Genomic DNA, 19,562 nt, shown 5'->3' with positions numbered 1-19,562 from the left:
AAAACCGGGAACGGTCATTATCTCCACCAGATTTTGGTTCTCTTTCGACTTCTTCCTCTCTTCTCTCCCCCCCTCTCCCTCCTCTCTCTCCTCTTCTTCCTCTCATTTTATATTCTCCTTCTTTCTCCCCTTCTTCGTTCTTGGGATCTTATCCCTGAATCACCTGGATATGCCATATCTTTGAATGACCATTGCCTCGGACTTACCTCTTGTCATTAATTACATCATCGAAAGAAAAAGGAAATGACGACGTTGTTGACTCCCCGCGAAACCCATTCGCCCTTCTCGGATCCTCTACGGTGTCCCACTGGTCCCACTGCGCAGCGTTATTTCCTCGAAGATCACGCCATCCCCAGAAAATCGCCCATGCAAGATGACTATCGCGCGAGGGACTCCTCCCCAGTCGCATCAAATCTACCCTCTGCGCTCCCTTCTCCGGGCTTCGCTCCTATCCCCGAGCAACTCGCCTACGCGTCCACTCTAAATAGCCTGTCACCGGAAAACGAACTCGCCCTACCTTCCTACGACACAGAATCCCTTCACAACCCCAAAGGACCAGAGGACGTGAGTGACGCGTCGACAGATTCACACCCACCTTCGTGGACATTACAGGCTCCATCGGCAGATGACACCTTAATTGAGGATGAGCCATCCAGGCACGTGGACTACCTTTCACATGACTGGAAGGAGGAGGATATTTGGTCCTCCTGGCGTTATGTGACGAGTCGGAGGAACGATTATAGTAATGGAGTGAGATTGGAGAATGCCTCTTGGAGGACATGGGCCAAGGCCAAGCATAATCTGAAGACGGTATCACCGGAAAGCCTCAATTGGTAGGTTATTGGTCTTACTGATATTTTGATATTTTGTTCGGCCCTAATTTTTTTTTTTTTTTTTTTTTACCAGGCTGAAGGACTGCGATGTCACCTGGCTCTATGGGCCATTAAAAAGCTCCGTCGAACGTGCAACCTCTCTATCTCCCCCTCCAAGTCGCTTAGAGACACCGAACTCTTATCTAGACCGAAAGCCGATCCTGAAGAAGAAGACCGCGTCCGAGGCCATCCTCCAGCGGTCACTATCTCAACATACGTTACTTCAACATGCCGGGGCCATTCTCAAGGCTCAAGAAGCCGAGAACAACTGGGCTCGACCCCCTTTCCCAAGGTCCAACACAGACCTGGATCATTTGCATCACCGGACTGGAAGTTCGACCTACTCTCTCGGTGGCACACTCACTGCCTCCTCATCATCTGGAATGACGTCTCCAAGCGAACGGCGCCATATCCACTTCAACAATGAAGTCGTGCAATGCATTGCAGTTGAGGCCAAGGGCTACGAGGACGATTGGCCGGCCACCTTTGAAGATGAGCCATCTTCGGACGACGGCGTAGTCTTGATGAGACAGATCTCCAGCCGGTCCTCCCTGAGCAACTGCACCACCCCACGCAACAGCTTCAACGATGGGAAAACCATCGCCCCTCTCCCCTCAACCACGCTCAAGTATCGCGGGGATCCCCCCGGTGCTCAGACGATCCTCGACCGATGGTCCACCCCCACCCGAACACTATCACCAACTCCGTCTGTGGAGACCATACGTCCGTCAGAGCCATCAGGCCAATCAGAGCCATCAGAGCCTTCGGCAAACTTCCTTTTGGATGAGTGTGAAGATCCTAGCCTGGACTTCACGGGCAACTACCCCGATCGTGATCGCGCATGGTTCATCGAAGATGATCCAGCATCAGGTCGCCCGCTCCGATTGACTGCTTCGGGCATGATCATGCCGGAAGGCGAGTCCGAGCCCCCCAGCAGTAGTATTTTGGACCGTGTTGTGGACACCGTGAACACAGCCCGGGACATTGCCCATGTAATTTGGAATGTGGGCTGGCGCCGCTAATCTTGATCACCACACTCTGCAATATTCACGACTGACGATGATGGCTAGGCCGTACATAATGGGAAGAAAAAGCAAATAGGGTTACACTCTGTGGCGTTTTGGGAGGGAAGATGATGGATTTGATGGGACTTTTTGTATAGAATCACCTATTGATTGTTAGGGATCATGTAATGACGATAATGCATAAAAATAACAGATATTGAAACAGTCACATTGGCATCTCAGCTATATAGATAGCCCTTATGATGTATGGATCCGCATTGGGGAAATTGCGAGGTTGGGTGTATGTGTGTGTATATATAAATGTGTAAATGTAGGGGGTTGACCTCGGGATAATGAGACTATTTCATATTCTTTTTTCATTTCCTGCCAATCCACAACTTCTTTACTCTTTATATATGTTGGAATATCGAGAAATTAATCTATTCAGATGCTTAAAATCACTCCGTAAAAGGATCGAGATCACCGAGATCACCGTTTGAATTCCAATTGCCCCACAGTTCCCACAGTTCCCACAGCTCCCCCTGATCTCTTGATCTCTTTCTCTCCTTGAACTTCTCTTTATTACTGGCTTCAAAGACATGGAAACCGTCAATGTCGCCGAATTGGTCGAGCGCCTGGGTAGCGATGAAGATGCCGTGCGCAAAATGGCTGTCTTCAAGCTCCAGGGCAACATCGGAGACCCGTCCTTCGCCGACATCTTCATCGCAGAGGGCGGGCTGGTTCGATTACGCTACTTAACTCTCCACGCAAGCGGGAACACCTTGGCATATAGTTTGGCCAGTTTCTCGAGACTGCTCGATGTCGATAAGGGGTGGGAGTGTGTTGACCAGGAGTTGGTTGAGCGCGTGAGTTATCCTTGAAAACCAATTGCAGTGCCCTCTACCTGTGTCTTGTCTTCTCGTAGCCATGTCAGATGCTAACGCGCCTGCCCTCTAGATTGTCGAGCTTATCGTCACCCATCCCCTAGTAAACATCCTCCGCGGCGCCATGTCCATTCTCGTCTCGATTGTTTCCCACCCGTACACGGGGAACCGCACCTCCCAGGTCAACAACTTTGGTTTCCGCGCCCTGAAGCCTGCAATCGCCATATACCCCCAATTCCTCGAGATGCTCGTCAGTCGATTATCCTCCGCGGACCATGCGCTGTGTGCCAATGCGCTCCAATTGATCAACTCGCTCATGCGCGACTCGATCACCCACGACCCCGAGGCGGAGTGGCCCAAGTTCATTCAAAAATTACAGGACCTGGGTGTTATCAGAGCGGTGTATGTGCTTATGCAGGATTCCGCCCTTCAGGACCTGGCGCATCCGCTGCTGGAATTCCAGTCGCTCACCAAGGTCCTGCTACGCAAGTGGCGAGATATCCCCGTCAACCAGGAGAAGCCTGAGCATCGCCGCGCGCTGAAGGGAATCTATTTGGCCAGTAACCCGGAGAAGAATTCCGACGAGGCTACCGAGAATGGCGATAGTGCACGGCCCTCTAGACGACACCATCCAGAAAAGTGGAGGCGGCTTGGATTTGAGACGGAGAGTCCGGCGGGAGAATTCTATGAGGTCGGTTTCCTGGGTATGATGGACCTGGCGGACTATGTTCGCAGTCATGGGGATGAGTTTCAAAATATGCTCTTGGAGCACTCTACAAAGCCATCACGACAACGTTGTCCGATTGCTCGGGCATCATTGGCCGTCACATCCATCTTATACGAGCATTTCGAGGTGGAAAAGTCCGACATGGATGACACCAAAACATATCTCATTTCAGAGTCCCGTACGGGCTTTGATAAACTGTTCCAGCCATTGCTGTTACATTGGACCCGATTACATGTTGCCGGCTTACAGGCCTTCTTCCGCCTGTGGAAGGCGACCGCTGCCGAGGAAGAGGACTTGGACAAGCTTATCGAGCTCGTGCGCATCCTCATCGAGTCGGTGGTTGGCGGAGCTGCTCGGATTAAGGATGTTCAGGACGTCGAAGAGGAACTGGCCGATTTCGAATACCACCGATTGCGCGGGCTGCAAATGGAACTTCTTGAACTTACGTACGAGGATGCATGGGGCCAGCACTTGCGACAGGTGCGCGAGGAACTTCACCATGAGGCTCTCCAGTTCGTAAAGGAGCAACGAATCCGATCTCTGCTCCAAGGTAGCTGGTTCGCTCTGGACTCCCACCCCAAATCGGAGTCTGGCCCGGTGCAGAAGTCTACTGCTACGTACCAATACGCCCAGCTCTCTCATAACCGACGATATTTGCATTTCGGTCAATTTGACCTAATGGGCGACCGACCTCCGGAGTTGGACACCCTACCAGAGAAAAGTGAGTGTCCCTGAGTGCTCACCTATGCCCACGCCCATCATCTTGTATTTGCTGCTAACACCGGGTCGTACCCTCAACAGTCGATCTCTCGATCGTATCATCTGTAGTCTCCAACGTCTCTACTAACCCAGATCATTCCTCTACAGCCACCGTGAAGACCGCACCCCGTCAACCCACAACCAAGATCACCATCCACGGCTACGTGCCCTCCACAGCCACCGGACACGGAAAGGGCCACAGCCACGCCCGGTCCGGCAGCAGGACCACCCAAAAGGAGGTGGTGCTGCTCACACTGCGGCCCTCCTCGCACATCATTGCGTCCGAATGGCTGGATGGTCTGCTGATGCTCCTCAACCAGCAACCCATCACTGCAGAGACAAGCAAGCTGATTGACCTGGTCAGCGACTATGGGTTGAAAATCCGCCTGCTTAATGTGCGGTTTGACGATGCCACCTTCGCCGGTGAGGCTCCCCAGGTCCCTGCGAGGGATGGTTTGGATGAAGATTATTACTATGATGTATTCGGAGGCGTATAGGGAGTACTTTCTTCTATATAGATGTCTCTGTCTCTTTTTCTTTTATCTTTCCTGGTTGTTTGGGGATTTCTTTTGGTTCCTTTGGCTCTGCCGACTCAGATTCTGGTCAATATACCCGTTGTGCGATTCGTCTTTATGTGTGTAATTATTCCAACAGGATATAGCTTAATATTTAACATGTACATCTACGTCTGTCTCTATGTTCTATCATCTATACGTCTCAACCACCTGTATGTTGTACTATAAATCCGGCAAAAGGCCCACCGCTTGGCGTCATAAGCTTATCGCACGCATATCTCAACTTCTCCAGGTCTTTGACCAACTCATCATGGACGGTCGTCCTCCTAAAAGACAACGCAGATCCAAGGATTCAAAGGATGAGCCGAAAATAAAACCAAAACGAAAACCCGTCATTTCAGATAGCTCCAGTCCTATCGAACCAACAGAACCCTTCGCGCTCTCCTCACGCCCAAAACCCTCCTACTCGCGCGGCACAACACCATCAACCCGGCCCCCCTCATATTCGCCCTCTCCAAACAAAAAGACCGAAGCGTCACCAAATCAAGGCCCAAAATCCAAGTCCCTCCACAGCTTCTTCCAGCCCGCAACAGAGGGACAACGATGGGCACCACAAAAGACCGAGAAGCAGTCCCTCCCGCCGGTCAGGGGGACTGTCGACGTGGACCTGATTGAAGATGACTACGACTCCTACGATGAAATCTTTACACAACATCTAGCTAACGAGCGAGCGGGAATGGGTCTGACGGCCATGAGCTCGAGCCAGATACGTCAGTCAGCGCCGAAGCCAGCACCAAAGCCAAAGGCAAAGGCCCAGGTCAAACCGCCGCGGAAGACGACGAAACGGTTTCTTCTGTCTACGGACCGTGGGGATGGCACTGCCAAGGAGCCATTGGCTGCGCAACCGGCTAATGAACCGGACCGTCGACCGTGGGCTCAGCGGTTCGCTCCGGCCAACCTAGGCGAATTGGCTGTTCATAAGAAAAAAGTCTCGGATGTGCAGCATTGGCTGGAAGATGCTTTTGCTGGGAGGCGTTCTGAGGTGAGTTTTTGAACAGCTAAGGATAACTTGGGTTTTGAGTTTGAGCGTAGTTCTGATAATCCGCAGAGGTTACTCGTCCTACGAGGTCCGGCAGGCAGTGGGAAGACGACCACTGTGTCTTTGCTCTCCGAATCACTTGGTTACGACATTGTTGAATGGAAGAATCCCCCGGTTTCGGAATTTGGAGCTCGTGATTATCAGTCTGTGAGTGCACACTTCGAGGAGTTTCTTGGACGTGGGAACAAGTTTGGAGGACTGGACCTCGAAGATGCCAGCGAGCTCGATTCCCAGAAAGAAGAGAAACCCCGGGACCAGCGGATACTTCTTATAGAGGAGTTTCCAACAATGCTTGGCCGGGCGTCCTCCGCCCTCACAGCGTTTAGGACGTCTCTTCAGCGATATTTGGCTGCCTCTGCGAATGACCATGTCCGGGGCAGTTCTGGATCGAATCATCCACCCATCGTGATCATCGTGTCGGAAACTTTGCTGGGGTCCGCGTCCTCGATCTCGGATAACATGACAGTTCACCGGTTACTGGGGCCCACGATCTACAACCACCCCGGGACAACGATATTGGATTTCAATAGCATTGCACCCACTTTTATGCACAAGGCTTTGCGGTCTATTTTGGACAGAGAGGCGCGGACTTCCAGGCGTATGCAGATACCTGGGCCGGGTGTTATAGACAGTATCTCTGAAATCGGCGATATCCGCAGTGCAATCTCTTCTCTCGAATTCCTCTGCCTCAAGGGGGACGATACAGGGAGATGGGGGGGCAACGTGGCCAAAACAAAGAAAGCTCGAGGTGAGGTTGCTTTGACAGCGATGGAGAAAGAGTCTCTCAAGATGATAACCCAGAGAGAGGCGAGCTTGGGCATGTTTCACGCCGTTGGGAAGATCGTGTACAACAAACGCATGGACCCTAGTCTGATCGAGGGCGATGTCGAGATCCTTCCACCGCCACCAGACTATCTGCGCCACTATGCCCGACCAAAAGCTTCGCAGGTCTTGGTCAATGATCTGGCCGACGAGACCGGGACTGACGTGTCGACGTTCATCAGTGCCCTCCATGAAAACTACATCCCATCCTGTGATGGGGATGATTTCACCGACTGTTTCAACGACTGCATCGACGCCCTCTCCGATAGCGATATCCTCAGCGCCGATCACCGACCAGGGCCAGGGGCACGAGCCGGGATAGGAACTGGAATCACCTCTTTCGGTAGCGGCGTCGACGTGCTCCGGCAGGAAGAAATGAGTTTCCAAGTTGCCGCGCGTGGTCTCCTTTTCGCCCTTCCATACCCGGTCAAGAGACGGGTTGGACCTGGAGCCGGACGAAGCCGCGCGGGCGATGCCTACAAGATGTTTTACCCAGCATCTCTACGATTGTGGAGAGAGGCTGAAGAAATTGATGGACTGATCGACTCGTGGATGAACCGATCACTCGATCCTTTTGGACAGCAGCAGCACCTCTCTCAGAATGGCTCCGACCTCTCAGGGGTCAGTTCTTGGAAAAGTCTCCAGGTTGGAAGGTCGGCATCAGCCTATTCAAAGGATAAAGGTGACATTCCAAGTGTGGTCACGATGATGCCTCGGCATGATCTACTGCTTCATCAACTACCATATATGGCTGCAATCCGACGTCAGGACCCGGATTGTTGGCAGTTGGATAAGATCACCAGCATTCGTGTCAACCAGAACCTTCGTGATGGAATTGACGACATGGAAGAGTCTCCAGTGCCAGGATCGCGGATGAAATCATCCAGCAGTAATGGTGTTGGTCCCCGACTGGCTGAAGAGAAATTGATTCTCAGTGACGATGATATTGTCGATTGAGTGTGTTACAACATATGTGTACCATAGTGAATGAAATATTTAAAGAACAGAAACATATATGCCCGGGGCCCCGGGGATATATGATACTTAGGTAATACCCCGTAGTAGATTTACTTATCTCGTGATCCACTCTCTTATCTTCAGCCCCATCTTCCTTTTAACACCTTTCACCCTTTGAAAACCCAGAGGTAAGCCAATTCACATCCCTCCCTATATCATCACTCACACTCAATTAGGATGTTAAATGATCATGAACCCTCAAAACGTGGACCTGATGACTCTTACCTGATCAATCGCACTCGAGTCTCTGTGAACCCATCTGGAAATACCAACTTCGCTTCGAAGTCTCGATCTCGAAAATCTGATGAGCCTAACTATGCTCAATTGAAGAAAGATGCTCCGGGCCTCATTGCTGCTGCCGCACATGCGGCGGTTCCTAGCTGGACAAGCATGGTTCTAATGGTCTCTCTTATCTTCGGCGGCTGCTGTGCCAACGTAGGTGTCTAGAGAACCTCCCGCGCTGCTATGGGGAAGTAAAACAGGGATTGATTTTGTGTATAGGTCTTCGCGCTAGAGGCGATTATCAAGTAGGTCAACAAAGGCCAAATCCAGAACACAATGCTAATCCCATATCGTTTCCAGAGAACAGCCTACCGCCGGTAAGTACGACAACCAGAACTAATAAGACGACCACCATCGCATATTCCTAACCAAATCCGTTCCATGCACACAGGTCCCTTGATCACATTCGCCCAATTCGTTCTCTGTGCGCTATTCACCATCCCAAGCTTCCTATCCCCCTCAGCCGGACCACGAGCCCTATTCCTGAACCGACGCGCCATCCCACTACGTTCGTGGGTGGTATACACCGCTTATTTTGTGAGCGTCAACCTCCTCAACAACTGGGCCTTCGCATATAAGATCTCCGTCCCGCTACACATAATCCTCCGATCTGCAGGGCCCGTCGCCTCAATGGTAATTGGCTACCTATACAACGGCAAACGCTATTCCCGTGGCCAGATCGCTTCCGTAGGGATGCTGACGGTGGGCGTGGCGGCAGCCGCCATTGCCGACGCCCAATCCAAAGGCGTGTCTATCCACATCGACTCCGATACGGCGGACACAGCCACGACGGTTACGGGCTTCACGATCCTCGCACTCGCGATGGTCCTCTCTGCATTCCAGGGGATCTATGCTGACCGGCTGTACGCGACGTACGGTAGGGATCATTGGAAAGAAGCGCTTTTCTACTCCCATGCGCTTTCTCTCCCGCTTTTCTTGACGAGTTGTCCGCAGTTGCTGGGTCAGTGGCGGGTGGTGGCTTCATCACCTTCTTTGTTATCGCATCTGGATTCCGGGTGGTGGGTGTCGTCCAATGCGCTTGGGGGTACTGCTTTTTCGGTGCTGGGGCGGATTTGCCAGATTGAAGCCGTGAGGGCTCTCCTGACGCAGCTGCCGGTTCAGGTTGCTTACCTGGCGATGAATGCACTGACGCAGTACTTGTGTATCCGGGGAGTCCATCTTTTGTCAGCCAAGTCCTCGTCGTTGACTGTTACTATTTTCTTGAATGTTCGCAAGTTGGTTTCCCTACTCCTGTCGATCTATCTCTTCGGGAATCATTTGGCTGGGGGTGTCTTGGTCGGCGCGGCTCTGGTGTTTGTCGGCGGTGGTTTGTATGGCTTTGAGGGTGCGCGCTTACGAAGAGTTGCCAAAAAGGCGCAGTGAGATGCACATTAGATGAGTGTTCGATCTACATATCTAGACACGGTTCCTTTTGCATGTTATATATCTCGGATTTGTCTTACAGCTAATTGCATTCCTAAGAGCTACCAATGCCACGAATAGAAGGAAAGGTATATATCGATATCATATGCAGGCCGCAATAGTTGTACATAAATTGAGATAGAAGCAATATCGTCCACATCTGAGTGGAAAGGCGTCAAGCGTGACGCAGAATCAAGATCACCCAGGCTAGCCCCGAGCCAGACCAACATAATAAAACAGAGAACCCATCTATAACACCTCGCCCACAATCTTGGCAGCTTCCTTGTATGTTTCCAACAGCCGCTCACACTTCTCTCTCTCTGCCTTGATGCCATCATCCTCGTAAAGAAGCTCGCCAAAGAGATCTTCCTTATAAAGCTCGCTCACGAGTCTGTTCTGAACTACGTCCTTGCAGTGGTTCACAAGGAGGTGCATGACAGCCTTGGGAACCTGATCTGCAATAGTCTCTCGGACGATGTTAAAGTATGATGAGATGAGACGGCGAATGAGCTCCGTTTCGAGCATCTCACGGTCCGTGAGTGCAGGCTCCGTGTTCTCATGGGGCTATAAGATGTAAAGTCAGTCAGATGCATATAAAGCGTAACGCCTGCACAGTGGTACTTACGAAGGCAGACAAGTCACCGCCATACTCTGGTGGTGCAGCGTACTCCTCCGTCGGCATAATTGGAGCCCGAACCTCGGCACGCCTAATGCTCTGGCTAATGCTGGGCTCACCTGCATGTGGCCCTTGCCGGTTGGTGTTCATGCCCGCCGGCGACATGGCCGTATTGTGAGTGCCTTCCTTGCCAAAGAAGTAGTTCAGGAACGAGTCCCGAGCAGTGTTTGAGGCACCACCACCGAACGCAGCATGGTTAGAATGAGCGCCATTCAGAGTAGCAGCAATGCCATTCTCGCCAGTGCGGCCAACATGAGGAGACATGCTCCGCGATCCCTTAGAGGAGTGGCTTCGAACGGGAAGGTTTTGCTTGTCAGCATGTTCTTCTTCGTCGGGACCTCCCGTGTTGCCATTGGGAGCTCCCAATTCCTTCTGACGTCGCTTCTCACGCTTTCTTTTTTCCTCTGCGAGCACGGCCTTTCTTTCTTCGTCCTGCTTGTTCTGCATGATTGAAGACATGGCAGCTGCGGCGCCAAGGAAGTTCGGGTGGTTGGTGTTGATGTAAGCTCTTTGGATTGAGATCAAAGATTCTACATAAGTCGAGCATGGGCCCAGGCGCTCACGAAGAAGGTCAGATACGACCTCAATCAGCTTTCCTTGGAGTCGAGGGAAACGCAGGAGTTCCTGATTGCCGCATGTGTGGCAGATCTTGATAAGCTCCTCGTAGACCAGCTCCACGCAGCGCTGACTGGGCGATTCGAGGAGTTTAATTTGTGGTTTGACCAGCAAATCAAATGCCAACTCCGGGACGAACAGGCTGGGGCGAGGACCTGTCGAGTTTCGGATGGCCGTTCGGATGTCGGAAACAGTCAGGTTATGAGTGGGATCAATCGTTTCCAGTGAGTTCCCAAAAACAGAGTTGAAAATGTAGTAAATCCTTGCTCCACCGCATAGCTCTTTGGTAGAGATCTCCGATGAAGTTCCGTCGATGGATGAGATGAACGAGGCGGCAAATCTGGTCATCTGCTGAAGAATCAATGACCCCCGGTGTTCTTCGCCGCTGAATTGTTTGTTTCCATAGCTGGCCAACTCTTGCTGAGTCTGACCCATCAAGGTGTTCAGCCGAGCCTTGATATCCGGGAGCCTGTCTCGAATGTGAGACATCAGGGTTGTGTTGAGGGTCTTGGCCAAAAAGTGCGTACCGCAACGGTTGGCCATATTCCTGTAAGCTGGGTGATGCCGGAAGAACTCAGACTCCGCCCGCAATGCATCGGCAAGCGATTTTCCAGATTGGATATCCTGCTGAGACCGGTTGACAACGCCAATAAATCCAAGCTTCAAGGGATACACACGTCCAGACAGGATGTCCATCGCATTGGTGCCATGGTCCATGAGATCCAGCTTTGACAGAACTCCAATCGTCCTCCGGCCCATGGCATCCACCTGGCGGGCAAGCTTCAGCGCCTCGGAATTGACAAGATCGACATTGGCCGGAGAGACCGCAAGGATAATGCTGTTCGGTTTGGCGATATATTCCAGAATCAAGGTGCGTGTCTGTTTCTCAATGTCGGACGGCTGGTCACCAATAGGCACCTTTGTCAGTCCAGGCAGATCCACGAGTGTGAGGTTGAGCACATGAGGCGAGAAGATCTTGAGGTTGATCGGCTGTCTATTGATGCCTTTGTTGCTTCCTGCGATCCTTGCCGTTTCTGCTTCGATCTCTTGCTTCACTTGTCCAAAGTCATCAAACTTGCGCCCCGGCAAGTGGTGGAATTCGGCCCATTCGTGTTGACCGGCAACACTAGCAGCCGTGTGTGGGATATGGATCTCATCGGTTTCCGGCTTATCATCACGTTCACTGGGCACGTTGATAAGTTGCAGGATTAGAGGCCGCCGGGTGACAATTCCGCTACCTCTTGGTAGAAAGTCCCTTCCGACTATATTCTCTAGGACCGAAGACTTTCCGGATGACTGGGAACCGACAACAACCTAAGTGGTGATTAGTCTTGGGCTGGCCGGGCATCAAATGACAACTGCCTCTTAAACTCCGAGAGCTCTATACGCGAGCGGACTCACAATTTGGGGCAAATCCAAGGAGTCATTCCCAATGGTATTGAAGACCAGATCCTGAAGCTTGTTCACTGTCACGAGCAGATCCTCGCCCAGCGATGTCATGATGTCGAACCGAAGGCAGGCTCCTTGGAGACGCACAGGTAAGAGTTAGGGCTCGGAGTTAAACAAAAAAAAAAAGGAGGGAAAATTAGTTAGAAGTACACGCAAAGTGAGGTCGCGTGCAAACGGTCACCGGGATCCCTGTAGGCCTAAGCAACTCTCCTTGGAACCTTGGGAACAATTGTTTATGGCCACTTTTTCGGCACACGTGATGCTGACATAATCAATACTCCGGTCGTGACGTCGATGATTTGGTGATTTGGTGACTTGGTGACTTTTATATACACGGACACATACACATAATAATATTCTATGCACTACATGCTGAAAAGGAGTAGACAATGATAAGGAATGCCAAGATGCCAATCTACAGATAAGGTGCAACTCGAACGAGGTTTTGTTGACTTGGGTCGAATTGAAATTGGTAGTGGACTGGGTATTTTTATACTCAAAAGAATCAAGGATACGATACATAGGCCACATCTAGTTTGGCAAATCAGTAGAATTTGAATTTCCTCTTGTCGCATTGCTGGGATCGCAGTATCTATGTCTGATCCAATCATTCGTCCAGGCGAACGTAGTTGGCAGGGAATAGACCTCGTTTTCCATTGTACTCACCAAGCCACCAGTCATCATCCGGGAATTCCTACGAGCAGGTTAGCACTGTAGTTAGCGATGGTGCAAAGGCCGGGAAAGACGGGTAATGTCCCACTTACCACGTTGGAAATCTTCGCGTCTTCAGGGAACCCGATCTCGTTATCCTCGGCGGCTTCATAGTCATACAAAGCGGTCGCTGTGACACCTTTGGAGCTTGGAGTAGCCGCCGATGACGCAGCGGCAGTAACAGGGGTGGATGCGGCCGGAACGGGGGCAGCAGCAGGCTCGGGCTCTGGTTCATAGTGGTGGGAACCGGCCGTTGCGTGTGACGCAGGTTCTTTGTCTTCCAGAAGCTCCACATAGTTGGCGGGGAAGAGGCCACGCTCACCCTGAGTATTGACACCCACCCACCAATCCGGGTCCACCATCTCAATGTCCGTCACATACTCTCCCTCCCGCAATTCAATCTCATTATCCTCAGCCTTCTCGTAGTCGTACTGGATCTGGGCTCGCGGTCCACCTTGGGGCTGCTGGTGCTGCTGAGGAGCAGTTGCTTCGGCCGCAGCACGACCCAGATCGTGAGAATCGTCCTCAATATCCCTCTCATCCGGAACGGCCTCTTGGAGGCTATGGACAGGCATAGCAGGGGGAGGAGAATGCTGTTCCTCGTGGACATCGGCAACACTGTCGGCAACGCTGTGGCCAACTGGCATGGCAATCTGAATCGGTGAGCTCTCACGCACTGGGGGAGTGGGAGGTGTCGGGGAGCGAGGCTGCGGTGGGGGAGAAGGAAGAGCCTGCTGGACATCATGCTCAGGCTCGGACTCAACAGGCCCAGATGACAGCCCCAGTACAGGAACAGGGCGACTGGCCTGCGGAACAGGTGGGGCAGGAGGAGCGAGTGGCGCAGGCGCAGGCGTGTCATGAGCGAATTGCTCATGAATACTACTCACGTGGGGTTGCGGTTCCTCCTCTTGTTGATCATTGGCCTTTGCATCAACAGGTTGCTCAGGAATGTGTGTTTTCTCCTGTGCGGTTTGAACAGGAGCCCAGGACTTGCCCGCATAGGAGCTCTTCCACTCGCCCTGGCCACTGGTTTGGCTCTGAATCGAAGCAGGGGTAGAGACAGTCTCGGTGCTCCCGGGTGACGAAGCCATTCCGCGCTCCTTGGCCTTGCGTTCTGCCCAAATTTGAGCAGGTGTTTTGCCTCCCTCGTCGGCAAAAGTTCGGCTTGCAGCTCCAATCTGCGCACTCGAGCTTGGCTTAGGCTGAATACCAGTTGGGAGGGGTGGCTTTGTTCCAGGGAAGGAGGGACTAGAGCCAAACTTGTTGGCAACCCTTGGTTTGGGTAGGGTGGTCAAGCGCTCCGAAGCAGCGTTAGAGGGCGCAGGTCGCTCGGGCAACGTTGCTGGCTGTCGATTGACTGCGGGGCTCGGTGAGACGTTGTCACTGGTGCCTTCCGGCTTCTGTGCTCTAGCCCGAATAGCAGCGATGTCGACTTTTCCAACGGGCTCGTAAGAACCCTTTACAATCGTCGGGCGCTCATCTGTCAGCTGACCAGATGCGGCAGCTTGCTTCCGAATTGCAGCAATATCGACTTTACCCACTGGCTGGTAACCACCTTTAACCACATCGCTAGAATCATTGGTAGTAGCGGCAGGTTGGCGAGTCGCTGTGGGGTTTGCCTTGAGTTCTTGCAGGTTCACTCTAGTCGGCTGGTAAGCCGACTGTACCTTTTCCAATTGGGTGCGGGTTACGGGAGGGGCGTCTGCACCCCATCCATCGTCAGTCACGTCAGACGTTGAAGGTGCGGGCTGCACGCGAGCAGCTGGGCTGGGGGTGATACCCCCGGATCGAGTCGGTGTGAAAGCAGGCTTGCTAGCCACGACAGGCCGGGGCGCTGGGGCCGGGGCAGGAGCATCGCCCACTGAATACTTGGACCCGGAGGAATCTGCCACTCGCTGGATAATTCCCTCGGGGGTTAGATCCCCATCTGCTCGGGCTGTGATCTGCACATGGTATCCCTATCCAGACAAGTCAGTCTCACCGCGGGGATTGCGTCATGGCAAGGGAATTCCTCACGTGAAGGAACTTGGCAACTGTAGCCAGGTGGCTGGTAAAGTAACCCTTTGTTCGTTCCGGCACACCTTCTCCACACCAGCCAATGAGAACGTTCTTTGAAAGGCCAGTGTTGGAGTCCGTTACTTTCACATAGGCGAATTGCACCCGTCCTTCGGAAAATTCCTCGATGAGGTCGGCCAATTCACCCTCTGATAGTACGATTTGTCAGTGTGTGACGGTAGGTTTGGTAAGAAAGGATCACTAACCTCCGGTGCTCTGGACCTTGAGGACACTCTCCTTACCTCCATCTTGCTGGAAGGCACTGACAAGCGGGGTAGAGACTGAGTAGACGACCCATTGGCCATAAGTGGGAGACCCTGCATTCCCAGAAGGGGGTGGTGCATTCACCACTGTCTGATAACTTTTCGATATCGAGGGGCCATTGGAGGAGAGATTGAGAGAAGCCATGACTTTCCGGCGGATAGGCGGGGAGAGGGAAGGGAAAGCTCGTCAAGTTTTAGATGTGTCCACGTGGGAGGGGGTGTTTGCTTTTTTTGTTACAATATCTGTATCTCATGCAGTGTTAGTACAAAGCAAGTCAAAGCTCTTATGGTGCAACATAGGTTTCATCGGATAGATAGGAGAGGGAGTTGACGTACTTGTAAACACCGAGTAAAAGGAATAGGATGGGGATGAGAGTTTTCAAAAATGAAGATATCGCCACAAAAAAAATAACGATAAGTACAGAAACAAGAATATTGAGAGAGGTCAGAAACGATGAAGCCTAGAGGTGGAGAGAGAGAGAGAGAGAGGAGAGGAGAGGAGAGGTTATTGACTATTAGGGGAAATGGTTGTAATACGAGACCTGGTACAGCGAATACATCCACATATCATAATAGTAAATACATATCTGAGGAGCATCTTCACCTTATAAACATACGTAATACAGCTTTAGAAAGTAACTGGTAAAAAAGCCTGTCATTGGTATTATCATAAGAAAAGGAGAAAAGGAAGATAGCACCTTGCATAGTTCAGTATACATACATGTATGCAAGCAGCTATAGTTGGAGATGTATACATCAGTACATGTGTACATATGTATTTAATGTTACAAACATGTATTGACTGTATTGAGATGTATGTACCTAGGTATTTTACTCCAGGCCTGGACTTCCCCCCCCAATTTCTCACCGACAGAGGTGGGGAGCTTCGAGCTATCAAAGAGTTTTCTTCCATTTTTCCCCTTCTTCCTTTTCCTTTCCCTTTCTCTTTGCTCTTTTGAATGTCTTGAATATCTTGAATATCTATCTTCTAATTCTCCTAATTTTCAATTCTAGAATTTCTTCGAAATTACATTGGTCTGGGTGTGAAACAAGTTAATAATCTCATCACTCCCATTCTGTACCTACACAGGGTACACACAAATCATAACAAGGGGGGGAAACAGTCATGGGACCTCCGCAACCCGATCTCAGTTCCAGTCGGAATGCCAACGATTCCTCTAACGATGAATCAGCCACTTCAACCCCGGGTCTCAAGAGTCCCATGGACTCTCCTCTCCACGAAAGCTCCGATGCACTAGATCAGCCTACAGAGGATATTTTGCCCAGAGATCAGCAGCAGAAAACGGCCACCTATGACTATGCCTATGAGAAGTCAATGAGTCACGCCGAGGCAAGACTCTTCTATCAACATCATCAGCTAGCCGCGCGGAACGACACCACCCTACCTTTGAGCCCAGTCGCCCCAGCCCGCTCAGCAGTCGAATTACAACCCGAAGAGCCACCGGCTAACATTACGGATCCGATGAATACCCAAGGCCAGCTCTCTCGCGAGGGATCTATGGTCCTTGAGTCTGAACCCTCGGCACTACGCCTGCAATCCGCCAGTGAGCCTGGTCCTTCTGCGTCTCATTTCCTTGAAGATGACCAGGATGAGGCGAACGATCCTGCCCGAAACCAGGCGGCGCTTCTGGGTGCCGTCTATGGGCAGGAACCATACTCGGCGGCGGAGAGTCTACAAAGCACCGGGGTGGGGATCAGAGGCCCACAAGTTGCTAGCGGATTTGCGTCTAGCGGTGATGCTGTGACGTCTGAGCTGAATGCCATCTATTGCAAAATCAAGAAATTACTTGATCGACGATCCCAGTACATGGATCTTTCTTTGCAGGGACCCGGAAATGATCCTAAGGACCAACCGGACTGGCAGATCTATCCTCCGCCTCCAGAACCAGCGTGGGATGATGGCAAAGAATATCAACCCGGTAGCCTCGGTGACCCATCTGACGTTGCAGGAAAGAAGAGGAAAATGGGCCAGGACATTGGGGAGGACTTTGACATGGAAGAATTGTTGCCTCTGCCCAAAGAATCGCCCTGGACATATAGGCTGGATGGCAACAGCGTATATCAGGTCTTTGATTCCGAGGCTTCTGCTGACCAGCAGACACCTATTGTCCGGATCCCCTCATTGCGCGATTTCTATATGGATCTGGACGCCGTTGTGGATGTGTCGACCGACGGACCTGCTAAAAGCTTTGCATTCAAGCGATTGTCGTACTTGGAGGGCAAATTCCAATTGTATACATTGCTCAATGAATACCAGGAGATGGCCGACAGCAAGAAGGTCCCTCACAGGGACTTCTATAACGTGCGCAAAGTGGATACACATGTTCATCATTCGGCATGCATGAACCAGAAACATCTTCTTCGCTTCATCAAGAGCAAGATGAGAAAGTCTCCGGACGAAGTCGTCCTTTTCCGAGACGGAAAACATCTGACCTTAAGGGAGGTCTTTGAGAGTATCAACTTGACTGCTTATGACCTGAGCATTGATACTCTGGACATGCACGTAGGTTTCTCATCACATCCCTTGTTTTTGATTATTCGAACTCTACAGTTGATGAAGATGCAAGTCTGAACGCATCAAGCATTTGCTCGTCCTGCCCCTACGCCCCCTTTAATCCAGGCATTTCTATTACTGACTCTGACTGCGTAGGCACACACCGACTCCTTCCACCGATTCGACAAATTCAACTTGAAGTATAATCCGGTTGGAGAATCCCGACTGCGTGAAATTTTCCTCAAAACAGACAACTACATCAAAGGTCGCTACCTCGCAGAGATTACCAAGGAAGTAATCTCAGACTTGGAGTCTAGCAAATACCAAATGGTGGAATGGCGTATCTCGATCTACGGTCGTTCCCTTCAGGAATGGGACAAGCTTGCGGCCTGGGTAGTGGACAATAAGTTGTTCTCGCCTAACGTTCGCTGGCTTATTCAAGTGCCTCGTCTCTATGATGTCTACAAAGCAAGCGGCATGATGGAGAACTTTGAACAAGTCATCACCAATGTCTTCCAGCCGCTGTTTGAAGTGACCAAGGATCCTTCTAGTCATCCCAAACTCCACATCTTCCTTCAGCGAGTGGTTGGATTCGACAGTGTGGATGACGAAAGCAAACCCGAGCGTCGGCTGTACAGAAAGTATCCCATTCCCCGGGAGTGGAGCACCAAGCAGAATCCGCCTTACACTTACTGGCTATACTTCATGTTCGCCAATATTGCTTCCCTCAACAACTGGAGGAAACGCCGAGGATTCAACACCTTTGTTCTACGCCCTCATTGCGGAGAGGCAGGCGATCCGGATCATCTGGCTGTCGGCTTCCTCTGCTGCCACAGCATCAGTCATGGTATCTTGCTGCGCAAGGTTCCTCTACTGCAGTACCTTTACTATCTGGATCAGATCGGCATTGCCATGTCACCACTCAGTAACAACGCTTTGTTCCTCACATACGATAAGAACCCCTGCGCTACCTTCTTCAAGCGAGGACTCAATGTGTCATTGTCCACCGACGATCCATTGCAGTTTGCATTCACAAAGGAGCCTCTCATTGAGGAATATTCAGTCGCCGCACAGATCTACAAATTCAGCGCAGTCGACATGTGCGAACTGGCGAAACATTCAGTTGACCAAAGTGGATTTGAGCGCTCCCTTAAAGAAAGATGGCTCGGCTCGAATTGTTCCATGCCTGGAGTCGCTGGCAATAATGTTGCAAAGAGCAATGTACCAGATATTCGTGAGGCATTCCGGCATGAGACTTTGCTCGGAGAATTGTCCTTGTAAGTTGCCCATGATGTCTTCGGCGTCAAGGAAATGGGGCTAACCGTGCATCCTCTCGTCAGGATCGAGCGATATTCCGAGGGCGATGTGACCGGGGAGCAGAAGAGCTTGGCCCCAAGCCCACCAGGGGTAGCGGTGCCCTCGAATCATGGTAAATCTATCTTGGGGGATGATCAGGAATTATGCAGCTGACTGACTTCGAAATCCATCTTTAGATCACCATACATCTAACCTCGAGTCCCAATCTGAGCTGAGTTCAAGTGCAGCTGACACTACAGATGCCTTACCCAGCGAAACCCATGGTACAAATCAGATGGCCACCTCCCCTTCGACGCCATCAACGTACCTAGCTCGATCACCTCGCCTTGGAACGGGTGAGTTCTCGTCTCCCAGTGGCAACCCTGCCCTTGGAACAGGGGTTGGGGGACCAGACGGTCTGCCAGAGCAGAAGATTTTCCCGGGCATCGTTCACGAGAGGGCGCGAAAGGGAAATATGCAATAGAATTACACGCCAGCAGGTTCGGGTGACACATATATCGCAGCCTAGGGGAAGAGAGCAAGATATTGGAGCAATATCAATGGAAGTCGACTCCTCAC

The 19,562-nt window shown here is 51.5% G+C and overlaps 7 protein-coding genes across 7 annotated transcripts; 5 read left to right on the top strand and 2 right to left on the bottom strand.

Moving 5' to 3' along the window:
* Positions 1-243: 243 nt before the first annotated feature.
* N7525_011523 (protein phosphatase regulator REG1) lies at positions 244-1,894 on the top strand (the record flags this gene model as incomplete). The annotated part of the gene is made up of 2 exons (XM_002560486.2): positions 244-833; positions 907-1,894. 2 exons carry the CDS (start codon positions 244-246, stop codon positions 1,892-1,894), a joined length of 1,578 nt encoding a protein of 525 aa, XP_002560532.2.
* Positions 1,895-2,475: 581 nt separating this feature from the next.
* On the top strand, positions 2,476-4,743 carry N7525_011522 (ELMO/CED-12 family protein; the record flags this gene model as incomplete). Its single annotated transcript, XM_002560487.2, has 3 exons — positions 2,476-2,742; positions 2,834-4,208; positions 4,289-4,743. 3 exons carry the CDS (start codon positions 2,476-2,478, stop codon positions 4,741-4,743), a joined length of 2,097 nt encoding a protein of 698 aa, XP_002560533.2.
* Positions 4,744-5,071: 328 nt separating this feature from the next.
* On the top strand, positions 5,072-7,639 carry N7525_011521 (uncharacterized protein; the record flags this gene model as incomplete). Its single annotated transcript, XM_002560488.2, has 2 exons — positions 5,072-5,803; positions 5,870-7,639. The coding sequence occupies 2 exons, from the start codon at positions 5,072-5,074 to the stop codon at positions 7,637-7,639; spliced, it is 2,502 nt and encodes an 833-aa protein (XP_002560534.1).
* Positions 7,640-7,876: 237 nt separating this feature from the next.
* On the top strand, positions 7,877-9,364 carry N7525_011520 (uncharacterized protein; the record flags this gene model as incomplete). Its single annotated transcript, XM_061215517.1, has 4 exons — positions 7,877-8,134; positions 8,201-8,226; positions 8,282-8,298; positions 8,373-9,364. 4 exons carry the CDS (start codon positions 7,877-7,879, stop codon positions 9,362-9,364), a joined length of 1,293 nt encoding a protein of 430 aa, XP_061068029.1.
* A 288-nt stretch (positions 9,365-9,652) lies between these two features.
* On the bottom strand, positions 9,653-12,225 carry N7525_011519 (dynamin-related GTPase DNM1; the record flags this gene model as incomplete). Its single annotated transcript, XM_002560490.2, has 3 exons — positions 12,096-12,225; positions 10,029-12,008; positions 9,653-9,967 (listed from the first exon to the last, which is right to left on the bottom strand). The coding sequence occupies exons 1-3, from the start codon at positions 12,192-12,194 to the stop codon at positions 9,653-9,655; spliced, it is 2,394 nt and encodes a 797-aa protein (XP_002560536.1). The 5' UTR covers positions 12,195-12,225.
* A 525-nt stretch (positions 12,226-12,750) lies between these two features.
* On the bottom strand, positions 12,751-15,317 carry N7525_011518 (putative actin binding protein; the record flags this gene model as incomplete). The annotated part of the gene is made up of 4 exons (XM_002560491.1): positions 12,751-12,837; positions 12,908-14,812; positions 14,871-15,058; positions 15,116-15,317. The coding sequence occupies 4 exons, from the start codon at positions 15,315-15,317 to the stop codon at positions 12,751-12,753; spliced, it is 2,382 nt and encodes a 793-aa protein (XP_002560537.1).
* A 981-nt stretch (positions 15,318-16,298) lies between these two features.
* On the top strand, positions 16,299-19,467 carry N7525_011517 (uncharacterized protein; the record flags this gene model as incomplete). The annotated part of the gene is made up of 4 exons (XM_002560492.1): positions 16,299-17,696; positions 17,844-18,964; positions 19,028-19,116; positions 19,181-19,467. The coding sequence occupies 4 exons, from the start codon at positions 16,299-16,301 to the stop codon at positions 19,465-19,467; spliced, it is 2,895 nt and encodes a 964-aa protein (XP_002560538.1).
* Between the last annotated feature and the right edge of the window lie 95 nt (positions 19,468-19,562).

This window comes from Penicillium rubens (genome assembly GCF_028828025.1).
Source record: "Penicillium rubens strain IBT 27055 chromosome Unknown utg000004l_segment0_segment0, whole genome shotgun sequence".
NCBI classification, from domain to species: domain Eukaryota; kingdom Fungi; phylum Ascomycota; class Eurotiomycetes; order Eurotiales; family Aspergillaceae; genus Penicillium; species Penicillium rubens.
Note: the sequence above shows the minus strand (reverse complement) of the source record. Positions and strands in the feature narration are given on the sequence as shown.